This window comes from Thamnophis elegans, chromosome 1 (genome assembly GCF_009769535.1).
Source record: "Thamnophis elegans isolate rThaEle1 chromosome 1, rThaEle1.pri, whole genome shotgun sequence".
NCBI lineage: Eukaryota > Metazoa > Chordata > Lepidosauria > Squamata > Colubridae > Thamnophis > Thamnophis elegans.
Window position 1 is genome coordinate 155925698 of NC_045541.1, and position 20718 is coordinate 155946415.

The following is a 20718-nucleotide window of genomic DNA, read 5'->3' on the forward strand; positions in this document are numbered from 1 at the left end:
CTTTGATTAATGTACTGCTGCTTTGTATTTTAACACAGTTTTGATTATTTTATCAAAATGTGATTGATCACCTTAGACACATTATGGAGTACAAATTATAATGCCAAAAAAGTTTAATTCTTAGTTTGTCTTCTGATCCACCCAGTGAACATAAACTAAAACAGTTTTGCCCTTCCTCTGGCAGTCACCAGAAATTAGGAGAAAGTGAATCGTAATCTAATATTCACATCATTGGATCATCTAGCTCAGCACTTTTTACTCTTGCTGGATCTCCTTTAAAGTGTTTCCTAATATCTCAAGAGAGAAGACTGGGGGCTTCTTTTTATACTGTTGGATTACAACTCCCATCAGCCCCAGCCTGCTTATCCAAAATTCAGGTTTGAGGTGTGGGTAATTGGAGTCCAGCAATAACTACACTGCCACAGCATTTATCTCTTGTATTATCCTTTTAGATCCTTCTGTACCAAGAAGTGTGCCTGAAATTATTTGCTTTGAGGGTGAAGGTTCGCTCTCTGAACTTGTGGGTGGATTTCTGAATGTTTCATTACCAGATAGGTAACATCTTCAGCGGAGTTTAGGGGATATCAGGTCAATGTTTTTCTGTTTATAAGGGCTTCAGGTGTGGGTGTGTCAAGTGGGGGTCTTGTGATGGGTCACAACCCTACCCCCCCCCCAGAAGTTCACCTCCCAATGACCCTGAACTGATGTAACCTCCTTATCACAAGACCCATCACAAGACTCACTGATGATTCACACCTGATCCATCACAAGACCTTTACTTGACACACACCTGAAGCCCTTATAAACAGAAGAACACTGACACTGACATCCCCTAAACTCCGCAGAAGATGTTACCTAACCTGGTAGCGAAATGTTCAGAAACCAACCCACAAGCTCGGAGAACACCCAAGCTACAGATATTCACCATAATTTGCTTTGTTCCTAAAATATACTACCTCCCAGCAGTGTTTAAAGTCAAAATTGATGCTTTGGAGGTTGAAAGCATCTCTTGGAAAAACCCTCCCCGCATTCCTTCAAATGACACTAAATTTTCAGTGGTGTTCTGTTTGGGTTACTTTCTAGAATATGCAGCCAACTTAGTGGGTACATGATCTAGCGTATGTATGTTTCTCAGTATGCATGTATGTAGGCTGATAACTTGAATATTTCTCCATTTTCTTCTTTGCAAATGCAGTCAAAGTATGAAGGGGGAGGTTCCTGTTCATGATGCCATTATGGCCCTAAAATCAGAAATAGATGCTTTTTTCTTTTTTCTTTTGAATTTTTTGCCATATCAACGCTCTGTCTTTCTAACATCACACTTGTCTTTTGCTAGTATGCCTCATCTAAACTGAGCACCAACCCATTTTCCAGTGACCCGTGCTCAAATGCAAATGCTCGCTCTTTGAGGTGAAAGCAGAAATCGTTTTATTTTGGCTGAACTGAAACCATTCTTTCTAAAAATGATTAGGACCTTCGAAAGAAAAACTGGAAAGCAATGGAAGCATTGGCCTCAACTGAAAAATTGCTGCAGGACAGAGTGAACAAGACTGCCAAGGTTGTAATGCTAATTGCTAGAAACAATGCATTAGCTAGAAGTGATTCTGCAGCCGCCTTCTAAAATCAAATGGAAGCATTTAGCTTTTACTGCAGTTTTTAAATACACTCTTTTTAATCCTTCCTTCCTTCCTTCCTCCCTTCCTTTCTCCATGTACTTTCACCTTTGCTTCTGCCTGTCATCTTTATACCCTTCTTTTTCTTTCTTTCTTTAAACCTTTAATTTGTGAGCATGCTGCTTATTTTGGTTTTGCTTGGGAAAGATGCTAGAGCTGTAGGGCTGTGATGTTTAGTCTGCAGAGTGATGATCTGCCACCCTCTTGGTCATTGAAAATTTCTCTTGTTTTGTGCTGAAAGGAACTCTGTCATAAAAGAAGTGCCCGTAAGTTTTTTTTAAAGACAATTTTTACTTCTATTTTATAACACCTTTGAAACTTAATACTCAGCCCAGTGTCCCAGTTGTCTGGATAAAATTTAATACCCACATATTTTGCCTGGAGCATCACATACACAGGCTCCCACTGATATTTCAAAATGCTTAACTAGGACCCAGTTATGTCCATGTTAAATTTATCACAGGGACTCCTAGTTCATTTGAATAGGACCAGATTCAGGTTTGCCACATCCTTATTTTTTTGTAGAATTTTACAGAGATTTAAGGTTTGTAATAATTGGAAAAAATATAATCTTTTTTTACCAAGCAAGATTTATTAGAGGTTAGAGATTTTAAAATGTGCTTTAAAACTAGGATAAGTCAAAATAACTCTGGTCCCACCAATTGTAGTTAATTGTGCTGAACTACAGTCCCCATAATCCACCACCAAATGTTCCACAGTATTCGTTTAGTGAGGGTGATATGGATTATATTGGACCATCTGGTGTGTGCTAGGTTGAGGAAGGCTGTTACAAGGATGCAGTTTAAAATATTTCTGTTTTGGACATTTCTGTTAGCAAGTCTCCTGTTACGCTTTCAGCCAAACTAGCAGTTCTTTTCTATATATTCTTATTTTTAAATACATTATTTATATCCTTGAAAAAAAACCCTTAATATAATCACAGTCTCCAGAAGAGTAATCATGCTGATTCTTTTGCATCAAAAATGATAATCTTGGGGTACAAACTGTACAGTATGATGAAGTGGACTGGCTGATCCACAAAAGCTTATAGAATAATAAATTTGTTAGTATATAATTGTACAAGATTTGTCGTTTTTAATCCAGATATATAAGCCACAAGATCAAGTTGTTTTGAAGCAGCACTCACGTAGCTGAAAAATAAACTGCTAGGAAGAAACTCTCCTAAAAAAAATTAAAGAAAACTTTTGACAGGCCTTTGTTGCAATGCTTATGGAGTTTGCTTATGGAGTTGAGTTACAGAATAGAGCTGGTAGGTTCTTTAACTTTGGTGAATGGTGGCAAAATAAAACTTCAATTACTACCAGAGATCTTGAACTTCTGGCAGATCTATGGACCAGAGAAGTTCTTTTTTTTCTGGAATATGAATATTTGCAGTCCATCTAGAGGAAACAAACAGTATTGAAGCTATCTGAAGAACATTGCTTTGATCCATGGACTGTGCTTTAAGTCCAGCCATGGCTTTCCCACCTGCCCTTCTATTCTGCTCTGTTACAGAGCAACAAGTGGAAGGAACAAATGTTGGTTGCTGCCTGCTTTTTGATTTTTGAAATCCTTGAAATTTCTTCTTTTGGCCAGATTGTTCATCCAAGAGAGAGAAAAAAATGCCATCCAGCTCTGTCAACTTCATATAGTATTCTAGGAAACTAAAAGTAGGAGAGAGAAGATGCCTCTTGAAGCATGTGGTGAAAGACAATGAACATATTTTGCCTTGACACCTAAAAGATAATTTTGCTTTGCATTTATTTAAAGGATCAACAAGCATGCATACAAATGGGAAAAAATAGAAGAGGAGTTGTATTGAGAAATATTGTCTGATCACCACTCCACAATCACATTCTGTAGAATCCTTGGTGCTCTCTGAGCTTGCTTGTTTTCTTTTAGACATTTCATTACCAAACTATGTGACATCATCAGGGCTAGAATGATGATGATGATCAGCTTTAGAACTGATCATTTACCTAGTTTGGTAATGAAACATCTGCAAGAAAACAGCCAAGCTCAGAAGCACCAAAGACTCCACAGTTCACCCTGACTACAAATATTATCTTCCATCACATTCATTTTTGCACCCTGGGTGTAAACACACATAACACTCTGCTGACAATAGAGTTTTAGTCTTTGATTGGTTAAGCGACCATAAATTAGAAACCTGAGGTCAGAATGCTTCCTTCTTAATTTTAAGTGAGTTTAGCTGCCTTTGTTTACAAGAGGAAGCAAACGAACTACTGGCAGCCCGCTTTGCTGTTACAAGACAAACTATTTAGAGCAGGGGTAGTCAACCTTTTTATACCTACTGCCCACTTTTGTATCTCTGTTAGTAGTAAAATTTTCTAACTGCCCACCGGTTCCATATTAATGGTGATTTATGAAGTAGGGAAGTAACTTTACTTTATAAAATTTATAAAGCAGTTATAGCAAACCTCTACCGCCCACCATGAAAGCTGGAACGCCCACTAGGGGGTGGTAGGGACCAGGTTGACTACCACTGATTTAGAGTCTCAGTCGAGGTTCAAATAATGAGAGAGCAAGTGGCACACGTGTGTGTGAGCCACTCGTAACTGTTCAAGTGCTTTAACATAATAAGCAAATGAATTTGGAAGGCTCTAGTCACTTTTGAAGTGATAATTGAGTTTTCTAATAACAGCTGTATTTCCAATGCAATACTGCGTGGGATTTTCATAGAGGGACTAAAGTGGATATAGGAGGGAGAAGCAAAAAAATGAATGTCACCTGGGAACCAGGTTCCTACAATTTTTATAACAGGAATTTCCTAATAATGGCATAACTGCTGTGGAAATAATCTGGAATATTTGCAGTTAGTTCCAGAATTGCTTGAGCCTCTCAAAATACAACTCATAAGGCTTTTTTTGCCTTAATTCAGTCATGCATAAATATTACTCTTGATTTAAAGGATCAGCAAGCATGCAAATAAGTGAAAAAAATAGAAAAGTTCTTGTATCCAGAAATATGTAAGATGGAATAATATTGCAATAAAATTCTTTTGGGGGCCCAGCATAGAATAACTTAATTGTTATCAGACTGTGATAAAGATTTTTTTTTCAAATTAGTTTGGGTAATAAATTTCTTCCTGGCACCCATTTAAGATTCCCCTCTTCCATCTTTTAAAAAAAATCTCTACATTAGACTCTCCAAATGTAAATTGATGATTATTATAATTTTCATCTGCTTTAAACCTTATATAACCTTTATATTAAATATATATATGCATATATAAAACTTTTAGTTTTAAAGTGAATTATCCCATGTTCCAAATGCAAGGGCAGCAGATGAAATCATGGTTGTTCCTTAGAATCAGTACTATTAAAATGAGAACTATTTAGGCGAAGAAATGGAGATTGATGTGACATCATGGTAGAAGATTTACACTTATTTTATCTTTTTTTTTCTTTCACTTTTATCAATCCAGGAGAGTCAACAACATGCAGAGGCTGTTGAAGCAGAGATGAGAAACATATTGCAGAAGCTATTTCCTATAGTCTCTCTGCCTTCCAGTTTGGTAAGATCATCATTTGTTTAAATTTATCAAATGGGCAACTATATTTAAAGCAAGACTGATTTCTAAGACAATATTGAAGAATGAAAAAAATGGATTTGCTAATATGACCTTAGTTCTCTTGTTAATTATAATTAGCTTTGGCTGTTTCACTTCTACTACCTGGCAAAATTGTTTCTTCAAAGACGGCTAAGTTGCTATTCTGTACATAACATTCAAGATTCCAGTTAATTGTCTGTGATAGTTAATTAGCAGTGCTACTGATTTATTTCCAAATTCTTTTAATGTATTTTTTTCAAACTCAGAGTCACAGTGAGTGGATGCGTGGATTTGAAAAAGCAGTAAGAGAACATACAAAAGAGACTACTCGACCAGATGACATTAAGGTTAGTGCAGACTGGATATGAATTTAGTTTTAGCTAAGTAGGTTTTTTAATGTTTCTTTTTATTCTGGAGAGCAGAGAGAAAATTGACATTCTGTGCTTGAGAATTAACTGGTAATATTTTGAGATTTGATTCACAATAGCTAACGCCAAGATTAATCTTAGAATTTGTCCCACATGTGTTTCCCCAAAGTTCTTTAATGTTTTGAATGATTACATTTCTGCAGAGCCTAATTACAGAATTGATTGTCCTCTGCAGAATTCTGAGCTTTCAGATTTGACTGAATAAAACACGAAAAGCAGACCAACCATTTTTATAAAACAACAGAAGCATGCACCTTTGCTACTGAAATTTAGCAATTTAGCCACCACATTTTGTTTCTCCAATCTAAGGAGTTCAAAAATATGATAAGAAGCATAGGTTACCACAAATATGACTCTTTCCTCAGATCTTTGGCAAAAATGATTAACAACCCTTTTTCTTCTTGGTCTTTGTTCCCATCTGGGTTTGTTTTCTCTGCCAACTTTGTTTCTTTTGTGTTCACGTTTTTCATTGGCATTATAATTTCAATATAGTTTTGAGTTGGTTGAGGAAATACATAATTATCCTTCTTAGTTTGTTGTTAATTCATAAACTTATGTTGAATTCATATTCTATTATCTGTGCCACTTATCCAAATTCTGTTACAAAATGTGAAAGAAAGAAAAAAAAGCAACATTTTGTTTTCAAAAATGTGTATATAGGGGGATATATGATTCTCAGCATAAGAAGCATTTTGTAGATGAGAAATAATAACAAATACAAACAGCTAATTTATTGTTATATGCTAGAATTTTGTCAAAGGGTTAGGGATACAACATAAAATAAAAGAAGAGCTGATGGCAGAGGGCCATAGTTGCCACTGGTTTTCTTATTTACCATTATTAGAAAGATTTAAAGTAGGTAAAATAATTTGTTCTTGAACATTATAAGGTTGTGTTTGAAATAGAATTGCGTACAAATGATGAACATGTAATTGCTAAATAGATGTGGGTTGCTTGAAGAAATAAATAACATTCCTTTTAATTTGTGGTCACTCCATAAACATATATTAAATTAATATTCTATTATTATCCCTGTTCTATCATTACCAACTCTGCTAACTGTCCAGATTGCTTAGTTGTGCAGAATCCATAGTTAATGGAACTTTCAAAAATAGTCATACAGCATTTCACTGGAATAAAGAGAGTTCTCTACCTTGCATTCTGTACATTATATACATGGAATCTTTTTATCACTATAGGTCATGGAACAGAAATTGAAAGAGGCAGATGAACTACATGTCATGTTGCAGCAAGAATGTGAGAAGTACAAAGTTGTCCTTGCAGAGACGGTAGGAAGGAACTTTATTACATCTGGTTATATTTGGTAATATTTCTTCTGCCTCAATTTCTTGTAGGCATCAACATAACTGAAATTTTGTATTACTAGGAGGGAATCTTGCAAAGGCTACAGCGCAGTGTAGAAGAAGAAGAGAGCAAATGGAAAATAAAAATTGAAGAATCACAGAAGGAACTACAACAGGTATTTTTAAAAAATCAAGTATTCATCCTGAAAATAGTTGGGAGCTAGTTAGAGCCTATATTCAGTTGTTAACTGAAAATACCCTTACAGTGTTTAATAATTTTTTTAGTCTAGAAAAAATGCAGCTTTCCTCTCAATATAATAATTCTTAATATAGGTGATAAAATGAAAAATACAAATGAAAGCTATCTGAAAGAGTCATTAGGCAGACACAAGTAAACCCAAACTGATATATAAGGTTATCAGACAATTGATTATTTTATTTATGGATCAACACAACTGTTTACCCTTCCATTAATTCATTCAGATTTCTCTGTAATTGCTCCTAACTTAAAAGAAAACAAAGCTGATTTTTGCCGTAAGAGTTCACAGCTAGAGTGTTATAGGAAGAATAACAGAATTGGAAGGGACTTTGGAGGTCTGTTTAAACAGGAGATCCTATACCTTTTCAGACAAATGGTTGTCCATTCTCTTCTAAAAAAACCTCCACTGAGGTTAATTGGTTAATTGTTTTAACTGCAAGGAAATGTTTCCTTATTCCTAAATTGGTTCTCTCCTTGTTTAGTTTCCATCCAGAACATTTAACCTCTCTTATTGCCACAAAATATGTCTGAACCTGCACACATACCCACACTTAGTCAGATGCACTCTTTCCTCCTCTGCCTGTGCTCTGGGCATTACATCTATTGCTTTATCTTTCGGAGGTCCTCCACAAATGAGAAGGGACACTTTGGGTTGACAGGGGCCACTCAGAAGTTATTTCACGAAGGACCCAGCTGACCTTCTGTTGCCAGCAGTAAACAATGCCCTCAATGAGTTCACCTATCAAGATTGTCAGAAAACTAAATATATGATACTTTATTCATCTAGGAATACAATATATGACTGGATATACTGTTCTTTCTCTGTCCTACCCCTTTTTTTGGAAATAAGTTTTACCCACTGTATGCATTAGGCAATTCATTCAGGTTTTCCCAGTAAGCCAGGATATCAAACCCTAGTTACCGTAACCAGTCTACAACCCAATGATTAAATAGCAATTGCTTTGCTATCAGTTTTTAAACATGGCTATTTAATGAAAAAATAGCTACATGGTTAGAATTATTGTAAATAAATTCTTCCAATTTTATATTCAATAAAGTGCAGACAGTAATTTAAAGATAAAAATTAGTTTAATGAAAGTATAAAATTGGATAAAGTTGGATATCATTTTGTATGTGTGTGTGAGAGAGAGGGGGGGGGTAGAAAAGACTAGATCAGACTTGAAATAAAATGTGTGATTTGTGACTGCCTGTTCCTTTTGTAGCTTAAAAAGGAACAAGAACATTTGGAACATGAATTGGAAAAAGCCGAAATAGAGCGATCAACATATGTTTCAGAAGTCAGAGAGGTAATGTACCTAATTGAACTATTAAAGCCAGATTTGCTTTCTGTCACATGTACACATTTAACAGGAAGTTTGAATATTTAGTTGGCCCAAAGATGAAAAACCTGCTCATTCAACAATCTGGGATATTTTTATGTTTTTAAATTCATTTATTACTTTGAAATAAATTATATTAATGGCTGAATAAAGGGTCAGTTGGAAACATATGATAATGCATCATAAAGCCTCTGAAAACTTCATTTCAGCTTAAAGATCTGTTGACTGAATTGCAAAGAAAACTTGATGACTCATATTCTGAAGCAGTAAGGCAGAATGAAGAGTTAACATTGGTAAGAGGCCTGTCCTCCAGTGACTAAATCTGTTGAAAAGTGTAGAAACTTTTCCAAATCCTGTCTGTCTGCTAACCATTTCGACTTAGCTTTTGTCCACTTTAGCCACTTTTATAGCCTTTCTCTGCCGCTTAATAACATGACTAGTGCTTAGTATACCTTTTCATCTGCCTGCCTCTCCCTTGCCTAAAGGATTCATATTTCTATACTTTGTGAATTTGGAACATGATGTTCACAGAACACAGAGGAACTGGGCTTGGCTGTTGGTGTAGGATTGTTTGGAGGAAAATCTTTGGTTTTATTTGAACTGTGCATTTCCTTTCCTGAAAGCAGTTTTAGTTGCTGATAAGAAAAAATTGAACAATCCCATCTTGTATGCAAATATATTGGAATACGCAAATGACATCTCAAGAGTTTTATCCAATTCTCAGCATTGGACATTATCAGGATTCACAGAAGAGCAATGAAGATGATCATAGGACTGGAAATTAAGTCTGTGAAGACCATTGGAGGAGTTGGATATATTTTAGCCTTCATATTCTTCAACAGGGTTACACAATGTATTCGCTGTAGTTTCAGAATATAAGAATTGAAATAACAAAGTTACAGAGAAATAAATTTCAATGGTAGGAAAGCTTCCTGTGTAGGACCAGCGTGATGTTGAAATGAAATACCCACACGGTAGTAGCCATTCTTTATTGAGTTCAAGCAGAAGACGTGTAGCAGCTGTTTGTAGGGAGAATGTTAATTTGGGCTACCAAACAAAGGGTTGGAACCAGTGGTGGGTTGCTAGCCGGTTTACTACTGGTTTGCTCGTGCATGCGCAACTCATCTGCGCAGTTCGGTTCAGCCGAACTGGCAGCAACCCACCTCTGGTTGGAACCACTGATTGAAAAATCTATTACCAGTTCTATGATTCTATGGGATAACATGGTTTATCAGCTTAAGGAAGGGGAGTTATTTTTTTAATTTCCTAAAAAACTGACTGAATATGGAGCTTGAGACTCAGAGGGCCTACTCAGTGTGGAAAAGAGCATATCTATTTATTAGTCATCTAAAGGGAATGGACTCCCAACTAAGACTGGAGTGTCTTGTGGCCAAGGGAGCCACTTCCATTTGGTGAAGAAAAACTAAGCCTAACCATAGAGAGATCAAAAGAAGAAAGCAAATGAAAGATCTCCAATGTACATTAACCTAATGTAAATAGCAAGTGAAAAAGATTGTCTCTTTGTTGAACCACATGAATTTGTCATATTTGGGAGCAGTTGGGGAATGACGGACACAAATTACATGACCAATCTTTACTAAAAGATTGGCTTAAATGATTTGTAAATCTACAATTAAGAACAGATTTTTGAGCCAATTCTGGAGAATTTATATTTCAGTATCATTTTTAGCGGGGAACTGGTTCCACAGAAATCCCACCCCCCCTTTCTTTTTTTCTGGAGATTATTTTCATCTCTATTTCCACCTATTGATTCAGATCCTGAAAACTCAATAGAAAACATGTAAATACTGTCTTGGGAAAGTATTCCTCATGTTTTTAAAAACTGATCTGCAGACAACAAAGCAAAGTTATATCCATACAAGTACTTATTCTGATCACTTCAATTTGCAGCTTATGGAGAGTTACTTATTTGGTGTCCAAAATAATAATCTCTGGTCAACTTTAAATCTCAAGCCAATACAGGTAGTCCTTGACCTATGACCACAATCAAGCCAGAATTTCTGTTGCTAAGCAAGACATTTGTTAAGTGAATTTTGCCCTTTTTAAGACCTTTTGTGTCACAGTTCTTAAGTAAATCATTGCAGTTGTTAAGTTAGTAACATGGTTGTTAAGTAAACGTGGCTTCCCCATTGACTTTGTTAGTCAGAAGGTTGCAAAAGATGATCATGTGACCCCCAGGACACTGCAACCATCATAAATATGAACATGTTGCCAAGCATCCAAATTTTGATCACATGACCATGAGGATGCTACAATGGTCGTAAGTGTGAAAAGATGGTCATAAGCCACTTTTTCCTATGCTGTTGTAACTTCAAACAGTTACTAAATGAACTGTTGTAAGTTGAGGACTACCTGTAAAGTATACTTATGAAGAATCTGTTCACTTTCACTGGTAATGCTGACAAGGCATTAAAAATAATACTTGTTTAAGATTCCCTCTACTGATTTTAACCTCTTTCTGACTTATTTTTTCTTCTTAACTTCTTTGCAAATGGAATTTCCTATCACTCAATGTACTTTGTAGCGATTTGTCTTCAGTATGCATATATTCTTATATGTATATTACTTTACCACAAACTGCCCCATGCTCCTCTTAAGCATTGTGATCTGACCCTGACTTAACCTCTTACAGCTCAAAACCCAGCTGAATGAGACATCATCTAAACTTTTAACTGATCTGAATGAAAGACACCAATTAGCTGCTGATTTGCCAAAGGTAAGGAATCCTATGGTTGATGTTCTACCTTCCTAGGAACATAATGGCCAACCGATTCTGGATGAAAGTTCATTTTTTTTCTTAAAGTTCTATATACAGTCTGGGGTAGTGATAGATTCAAATTAGTCATGGAAATATCCGTTAAGGTTGCTGTGGCAATTCTAGCTCCTCCAGGAAAAGTCATGGTGATTCATACCTCAATAACGCTCCTGTTAGTTCATAGCAATGCATTTTATGTGAAGTTGTCCTTACGAAGTTTATTTTGAAATAGCAGTTCCAAAATGTTACTTAAATTAACGAGAGCATCTCCTCACATTCAGATGATCTCCTAGATCAGTGATGGGCAACCTTTTTGGCGTGGTGTGTCAAAAATCGGCAAAAAATCGAGCATAACTCGCGTTGTGTGTCACTTCGACAAAAACATAAGACTCTCTGTGCCGGCCTGACTGGAGAGAGGCGCGCACTGTTCCCGCGCTCCTCTCCTGCGGGTCCTCCCTCGCCGCACTGATGACGTGTGTGCGCACGGCACGCACGCCTTACCAGCAGCCCCTGCGCTCAGAAAGGGGCGGCGGCGATACAGTAAGTGAGTGTGGGTGGGGGAGATCACACGTCCCCCCCCCCCGTTCCTCCAGCACAGATTCTTTCATCCTCGGCGGCTGTGCAGGAGCCGAGGATGAATCGCATGAAATCCTGTGCGTGTCACCCCAAATGGCTACGCGTGTCAGCACTGACACGCGTGTCATAGGTTCGCCATCACTGTCCTAGATTCTGCAAAAGTTCCTTTTTGGTGGAGTGTCCCCTTTAAAATATTATTTTTGTCAGGAAAGTTTGTTGACAACTCTTATTATTGATTTAATGAGTAATTAATAAAAGTTCCTGCCCCTGAATGCAAGTATTGCAGGGCTGCAAAACAAAAAATAACTAGTGCTATAAACAGTAAAAAAAAACATCAGTCACTACTGCAGACTTTGATGTTTTTTTGTTTTTTTTAACTGTTTATAGCCTTAGTTATTTTTTATTTGTTTTGCAATCCTGCAACACTTCTGGAGCAAGAATTTTTCTAAACAATATGTAGATGAAAGTTTACTTCTCATTGGTTAAGCCCTGTATTTGGAATTTTGTTTTGTTTTGTTTTTGGGAAACAATGGCTCCTCAGATTAATTCCCACACAGGGAAAACCAGAGATGTTTGACTGGAAACTGTAACCATTGTTAGCTTTCTTTTTCTAATGTTTTATGTATTTTTGTTAGCTTTCTATGCTGAGTGAATCTGTGCTTGTAGAACTGTTTGCAAATGTAGTAATTATGCCTACATTTCATTTTTTAAAGATATTAACTTGAAATAATAAATGCAGTAAATATGAGCATTGCCTCTTCCTCCCCGTTGCCATTCCTAGTAGTTGCTTATGACACATTCTGATTCAGAGACTTGGGGGCAGAATAGGAAACTCCAGTTCTCATACTCATCTATCTCTCACAGAGCTATGTCAGTGTAATTTTCTTCTCAACTCTCCCCCCCCGCCCTTTGAAATCTGTAGTTTGGTCATTAGGAGCTTGGAAAAACATGCAATACTGGAACATTTCTTGTCATCTTTTCATTGATTACACTTGCGATCTAGAATGAAAAATAATGATCTATCGGATCCTTTCAAATACTGAAATGTACTCCAACCAGTCTACCTTCATGTCTGGGTCTAGGGCTGTTTGTTGTCTTTACTCCCTCTTTAAACATTTTTTTGATTATGATTGGATATTTTAAAGCAATAACTTTTTTTTTTTTTTGCTTTCTTAAAGGCCCAGGAATCACTGGTGATTCTAGAAAGGGAAATAGGGAAAACTAGTAGGGGCCCCGAAGTGATACAGAACAGTGATGTCTGTTCACAGACGGTGAGTATTTTCCCAGATATATAAATAATTTGCCTTAGGAAGTGCAGATACAAAGCAGACAGCCTAGAGGCTGATTTATCCTGTGCGTTTTGGTCTGTATCATTTGTGGACATTGAATATAATAGAAATTCTACATCCCACTTTTGCATGGTTTCATTTGTTTGGCATAAGGAGTCCACCGTGACCTTTATATAAAACTGGTGTTTGGATTGTAGAAGCCATTGGAGATTTGGTTTAGAAGTCTATAGGTATTGTATATTTTTATTTACTTATTTAGTTCAGTTTAAGCACCACCTGACTCCAAATCAACTGTAACTGTACTATGATTTTGCAGCTTCTTTAGTACATGTCTTTATGGACCTGGCCAGGTAACTATAGACCAGTATTTTTCAAACTTGGCAATTTTAAGATGTGTAGACTTCAACTCCCAGAATTCCCCAGCCAACATGCTCTTTGTGGAATTCACATCTTAAAAATTGCAAAGTTTAAAAACACTGCTAAAGACCACCAGATGGCAGGCTAATAATATTCTGGCAAGTACTATAAACATGTTTTGGAACGCTGTTTTGTTATGATGATGGTGATCTAGCTTTTATTGTATATATCTTTATTGTTCTGGTTTAGGGCACCACTAAAGCCTCATACAATGAAAAAAATAAAAACATTCATATAAAAAGGTAGCACATCAAAGAGATCTGATCTAGTATAGTTCTCCATGACATCGTTTCCTAATTGCATAATTTTTTCAATAAAAAAGCTGGCCCCAGCGGGTGGGAGGAGTTTTTGAAGTGACTATCCAAAATATTTCAAAGCCAAGAAATCTGAGCAAATGCTCCCACTGCTTGTCCTGGAGAAAAGGGAGTCCTTTGGCCATGATTTGAAATAGCTGAATGAAGGTTAAACGAAGATTCTTAGAATGAAGAGACCTTATCTAAGAGGCTTCAACTAAGTATCTAGCTCATATCCTAAAATTAATTGTTCACTTCCTTTGGCCTCCTCTGCTCCAAAGTTTCTAATACTTTCTTTCTTCCATCCCTTTCAGGCCGATCCAGATAATGTGAATCTAATTCAAGATATTGTTCATCTTAAGCAGCTTCTTGCATCAGTTGGCCAAATGCTCACAAAGGGAAAAGAACAGTATCAGCTATTAGGTAGGAAAGTTTGAGTCTGTTTTCCTAAGATGGACTTAAGCAGGAAGGCAAAAGTAACTGGCGAAGTTTTTAGTTGCACTGTAGGCAGCAGTAATCAAATCATAGAATCTTGCAGCCTTGCATTTTGGTTGAAATACCATTGTGGATTATTTCTCCTTACAAAATAATACATTAGGAAGAGTCAATGCAGTCCAGCTTTCCCCAATCAACAGCCTACAGAAATATTGAAACTGTCATTTTCAAAATTCCCAATAGCATTCCCATGGATTTGCATTTATCCTTTGCAGCTGCTTTTACTGCTCTTGTACAGGGCAAATATTTTTTCATACCTGTGATTTTAATGATTATTTTCATTCTGGGATAACAAAAATCTTGTTTATAAATGTAAACATAGGAGTGGACAGATATGGAATTTGGATTTTTAATTTTCTGTCTTCTTTACAAAGTTAATTTTAATTAATTCTATTTAGTAAATTCTGAATTTGGGCTTACTTAGTATTATTTTTTTAGCTTTAAGAAAACTATACATGCTGAATATTGACTTTTTTCCTGCCTCAAAACCTCTTATTTTCAAAAAATCTCCCGATTCTTAGTATATAACAGAACCGGATCTCCCAAAATATAACATATTTTTCTGTTATTTTTTAAAAATAAAAATAGTTTGCCATAGTGACTACCTTATCTTTAAGCTTATCTTTTCATTTTGTTTTGTTTTTGTTTTGTTTTGCTTCTCTTTTGCAGAATGAAATCATGGGGAGATTGTTTAATTTGGGGGTAGCAGAAGGCAATGTATTTTGTATTTTGCCAAATTAAAGCCTTATTTATGTGTTCACCCTTTCTACTTCGTCAAACACTGAACAGAGTTTTGTCTTTTCTACTCTTTGTTAGACTACTGATTTAAACAAGATGATGAAGAAGACGACTCTGCAGACACCTCCAGAGTTTAGTTTTATAATAAATAAATTTAAATAAACCGGTCTGGATAATTAGAGCTTTACATTCCTGGAGCTACAATAAACGTGTAACCTTTTATCTTTACTATGCTCAGTAAAACTCGTTCACACAGAGAGAGACACGCACGCACCCTTGACATAGTGGTAGCAGTAGCAGCAACAATAACATTTTAATACTGACAGCCTGTGCTGTTTTACTTAGATACGGTTTGGGAGTAACTTCTACCTGAAGTCAACACTCCTCCTCCCTACTCTCTCTTTTTTGGGTTGCTAATGTAATCAGTTTTTGTAATGGTGTCAGCAAATAAAGGGATGCTTACTACTCAACCTGTACTGTTATGTTCTTGATTTGGAATTCCCTGAAGAAGACCTGTAAAATCTTCCATGCTATTATATAAAAACACTGCAGTGTGACAGATAGCACAAGAACCTGGTTGGGTCAGATCACAGGTTTTCCTCTTCCTGCATCAAGTGTCACAGGTGGGACAGTGACTGGGAAGCCTGGAAAAAAGACATCATAACTAGTAGCTACTGATTGTCTTACTCTCCATTAATTTGTCTGCTTCCTTTTTAGATCCATCTGAATTGGGGCCCTCACCACACTTTGTTCTAAACAATTCTAAAAATGCAGTATGTAGAGAAACGTGTCATGAGAACCTAGCCATTATAACTTGTAAATCATGATTTTAAGGCTGAGCATGTTCTGCAAACCCCAACAAATTATGGTATTCAATAAATCATAGTGAAAACATGGCATAACATAATGTGTGAACCCAATCACTAGTTGCCTTGAATTTCCCACTAATCATAGTAGCTCTGCCTTCTGCTAATGTATGTGACAGAGAGAAACATTTATCTATACTTCATTCGTGCTATGCCCAATGTTATATGCCGTGGTTACCTCCTCTTATTGCAATTTGTGTTTTACCCCTCAAACTGTTGTGTTGCTTCCAATTCCCCTACCATTGTGTTAGCTTTTCTCCAGCTCTACCTTACTATTTCTCAGAAGCAGGGTGCACAGCTACTCGTAACATTGCAAGTGTGATAAGTTTCCAGATGTTTCAGCTGGCGTGTGTGTGTGTGTGTGTGTGTGTGTGTGTGTGTATGGTGATGATAAAGTAGAAAGGGTTCTTTCTTAGTGATGTTCTTTAAATTTATTCCTTTCAAGTAAAGGAAAAGTAATTGAGGTGCCAATAAAAAAAATCTGAATTAGAAGCAACATTGCTTAATGTGCACTTGCTTAAGAAACACATTTTTGAAAGGAACATTTGGTATATCTAGTTCCTCCTTCAAATATGTTTTCAGCTAATGAAAGAATTCCTGAAATACATATAGTTCTTAAAACTGATAGGAAAGAACTTTTGTCATTGGTAGAAAGATTAATATCTAAACATTAATAAATGTGGATCCAGACATCCAGCAACCATTTAATTGACACTTTGATCTGTTTACCCACCTACACACAGTCTATCAATCAAACTGAATCAACTGTTCCCCCACAATCAATACATCCAGGGATAAGTTGTAGTTGCAACTTAGGAAGTGCTCAGATTCACTGATCCTGATTAAAATTCTCCCCTATTTATTAGACAAAAGGTCAGAATCTTTGTCATCATTGAAAGCAACTTTCCTGACCCTTCTCCTTGATCCTTTTGAAATGTTTTAGCAGTGAAACATAACAGCATGAGCTGGCACTTCTCAGAAATGTCACTGTATCCCACCTTAACATGATGAAATCAGCAAATGCAGGCTAGGAATTAGCTGAAACAATGCACAATGGAGAAGATAACGAGCACTCCTGTCTGCACATATTTACTTAGCTGTTAAATAGTGCATAGAGATAAGATTTGTCTCATGTGGTCATATATGGGCTAGCTATGTTTTTTTTGTCCAATCTCAATTGAACTTAAATAATGTATTAATTAGACCCTTGGCTGGGCTTCAAAAAGTTTGCTGGTAAAATAGTCAAACTATGTAAGGTAAAATGTCTTCTTGGCTTTCTCCCTCGTCATTCACTCATTTTTGTGCTTCAGGTATTCAAGAATAAAGGATTTCCATGAGGGAAAATGGATTGAGTTCAGTTGCCCAAGTAATTGAATATCAGATATAGCTGTATGGCAGATTGCAGCAGTTTTTATAAGTGGGACACTGCCTGAGGTGGGGGGAATTTTCCAGCATTTTGTATTTTTATATAGCTATGTAAATTGTTTTGAAAGGAGAACTTCACAATTAACAAAATGTTTCCTAAACTCAGAATTCTGGGAATTGAAGTCCATACATCTGAAAGCTGCCAAGTTTGAGAAACACTGCTCTAAAAGATTCAGCACTGCTATTATGAAAGCTTTCCCCTGAATATCTTATGTATGTGCACCCAAAGCTGATTTGCTTGTAATGCCAGTAAAATAATTAGCCCACAGCAGACAGCCTGAAAAGGCCCTTTTAAGCAGCTATGTGAAGTCTTCAAGAGAACACTATTGCTTTAACACTTCAAAGAGGGGATCTGCTCTCATCGGCATACTTGGTGTCATGGACTTCTGTGACATCACAGAGTTCAGTCTTTATAAACGTTTTGGACAAAAGTGCTCATTTGAACCAAAGAATGAGTGGGTCCTGGCACGTAAACGGAGTTCTCCTGTCACTGTAGCCAAAATGCATTTGAATTCAGAGCAGTCAACTTGGTATCCCTTTCAGGTCCAACAATGTTCAAAAGCACTGGTAATCTTCCTCAATAGGCCCGTCATTAATATGTTGATGGAATAGTAGTTATTTCTGTGTTCCATTTTCTCTGCTCTCTGGAACTGTGAAATTCAAAGTATACTGGGAATACTACTACTTTTCCCCTTAGGAGGCCTACAATCAGGATCACCATGTCTATTTCTCCTTTTCCTAAATTCATATTGCAATTATTATGAAACTCTGTGTTTTGAAGAATAACTGATGCCTGTGAAATGGCCTCAAATATATGATGAATCAATCAAAACTTTGTTTATATCATACAACAAGAAAGTCTGAATCACACTGATCATAGGACAACAACCCCATTATGACCCAGTCAGTCTATCTGACCATTTAATTTAATATTAATTTGCTCTTAACTGGCAACTGTCCTTCAAAATAATTTATTTCCCTCACTGGCTTTTCTAACTATAGATGCTGGGAATTGAATCCAAGACTTAGTGTGAAATTTCTACAATATATGAAGAAGTACATAGATAAATGCCTGTGTAGATCCACCTTTATTTGGTTCACAATAAACTGGTGAAAGTGGAAAGACTCATTGCTTTCTTCTTTCATTCACAAATAGTCCTGACAGTATATATTGTTGCTAAACAGAAATGGTTTTTTTCCCCATTTATATGGCTGCCTATCTCATAAAACATTTAATGGTATGTGAAAATGGCTTTGGGAAACGGGAAAGACAGGCTGTCTAGGAAACGCTCAGATCAGGGGACATATACCACACAGCTGCATAATGGGCAGAGAAAGAGAATCAGAAAGCAACCCCGCCCCCTCACTCCACAGGCTGCAAAGTAAGACCCATAATACGAAGAAGCTGAGTAAACAGTGAGCCATCTAGTTAGCTGTTGCAAGAAGATTGCACAGACTGATTACACACAACTCATGACAAAATAGCATCAATTGACTACACACAACTCATGACAATAGCGCATTGGAATATCTGCAGGAAATATGGCAAGCAAGAACTGGTGGGATCATGAAATAGACAAAGTAAATAGAAAATGAAAAAACAAAAGTGTTCTGTGAGTTAAAAAAACCAAACAGACAACATAACACGCTAGACAACAATTGCTGATTTTTTTAAAAAAGAAGATAACGTCGATAGAGGACATTGCAGTACCTGGAGACAGCAGAAGAGAAGCAAAAGAACTGGAGATAAAATAACAAAATACAAAGACCTACAACTAGAACGACTGTGGCAAAAGAAAGCAAAGATAGTATCTGTAGTGGATGCAACACAAAAACATCTGGAATACCACTACCAGCATTGACAAAATCCCCGTCAGTCAACTATAAAAGGCAGCTTTACTTGGAACAGCTTATATTTCTTGCCATGATATATTGAGTATCATCAAGCAACATTTGCCTATCCCAGATCCTTGGGGAGGACCAGGGCTAGGATTAGAATTACCTTGGGAAGGATTCAATAGATGGATAAAAATGCCAAATCCAGTGTAAACACACATAAAGGGTGACCAACTTTAATTGAATGTGCTGCCCAACTCTCAACAACTCTGGGCCAGCTCACAATGATGAAGCAAATAAAATTAATTGGACATTAAACATAAAAGATAACAAGTACGATGAAGTCGTCTCATTCTTCCTTGCCAAAAGCCTGGATGAAAAGCCAGGTCTTCACACTTCTTCTAAACAATGGCGGAGAGGGATCTATTGGGGTTGTTTTTGTTTTGAACTATATTATTTTGTACGTATAAATAAATCTACTAGACATCTTGAACCTGTAAGCTTGATTGTATCATTTATTCCAGTATTATACAGCAGGCGTCAACAGTACAATCTCCACAGATGCCTTGTTACCCAAAGGACTCCCAAGTGTTAAGTCAAAGGTATAATTATTTCATTAAACATCAATTTCACAACAGCAGGAAATTGAATAAGGCTTGAATGTTTCACGATCTTCAGGATTATATATATAGAACATTAATAGGTATCAATTTTACAATGGCAAATGCTGCTCAAAGGATTGCAACCCGTGGTGAGGCAAGGTATAATCCTGACATCTCAGATCGGAAAGTGTAAATGCTGGTGTTTGGTGTGCAGCCTTTACACAGTGTCCCATTATTCTTTGTTAATTTGATTTCACTAATTTATGAGAACAAGATCAATAACCTATGGCTATTCCCAGCTCTTTCAGAAAGAATGCTTTGCCATCATGTTTCTGTCCTCAGTGTGGGACAAATTATGTATTCATTAAAATTTTATGCCGGTGACAAAGTAAATAAACCTTTTGTTCAATTGAAAATGAGCTTTTTCACAACACCTCGGAGTGAATGAATATATGGGTGGTTGCAAGTGACGCAGTCTAGCCAGTCTTTCCCCTTTTCACTGTTCCATTCAAGCCACTTGATCAATAACAAAGCTGACAATCTGGAGCTTCCACATCTATCATTCAGATGGGTACATTATTTACACCAATCCCCAAGTGCAAACAAAAGAATGGGCCATCCAGCCACCCCTGCTGTGCCGCAACGGCTATTAATTTTCTTAGATTGCGCCACATCAGTAAGGCAGAACATGGTTTGATTGATCTCCCTCTTCCCGAGAAGAAGAGATGCGTCCTTGCCTTTGTTCTGGCACACATGCGCCATACGCCCAGGGAGGCCATTAATACAGCAACAATGACTTATACATTGCAATTATTCCTGAACTTGCC

General features: G+C 36.7%; 1 protein-coding gene across 7 annotated transcripts in view; it reads left to right on the forward strand.

Annotated features, from left to right (window-relative positions):
- Positions 1-15632, forward strand: part of KTN1 (kinectin 1) — an 88718-nt gene extending 73086 nt beyond the window's left edge. For 3 of the 7 annotated variants that reach the window (XM_032236129.1, XM_032236140.1, XM_032236162.1), the window contains 11 exons: positions 1472-1558; positions 5122-5211; positions 5514-5594; positions 6875-6964; positions 7063-7155; positions 8462-8545; positions 8788-8871; positions 11232-11315; positions 13109-13201; positions 14244-14352; positions 15241-15632. In XM_032236129.1, coding sequence (XP_032092020.1) covers positions 1472-1558; positions 5122-5211; positions 5514-5594; positions 6875-6964; positions 7063-7155; positions 8462-8545; positions 8788-8871; positions 11232-11315; positions 13109-13201; positions 14244-14352; positions 15241-15248 — 903 coding nt within the window. In that variant the 3' untranslated portion in view covers positions 15249-15632. The other 4 variants (XM_032236135.1, XM_032236148.1, XM_032236155.1 and 1 more) reach the window with 4 other exon arrangements.
- The last annotated feature ends 5086 nt before the right edge of the window (positions 15633-20718 follow it).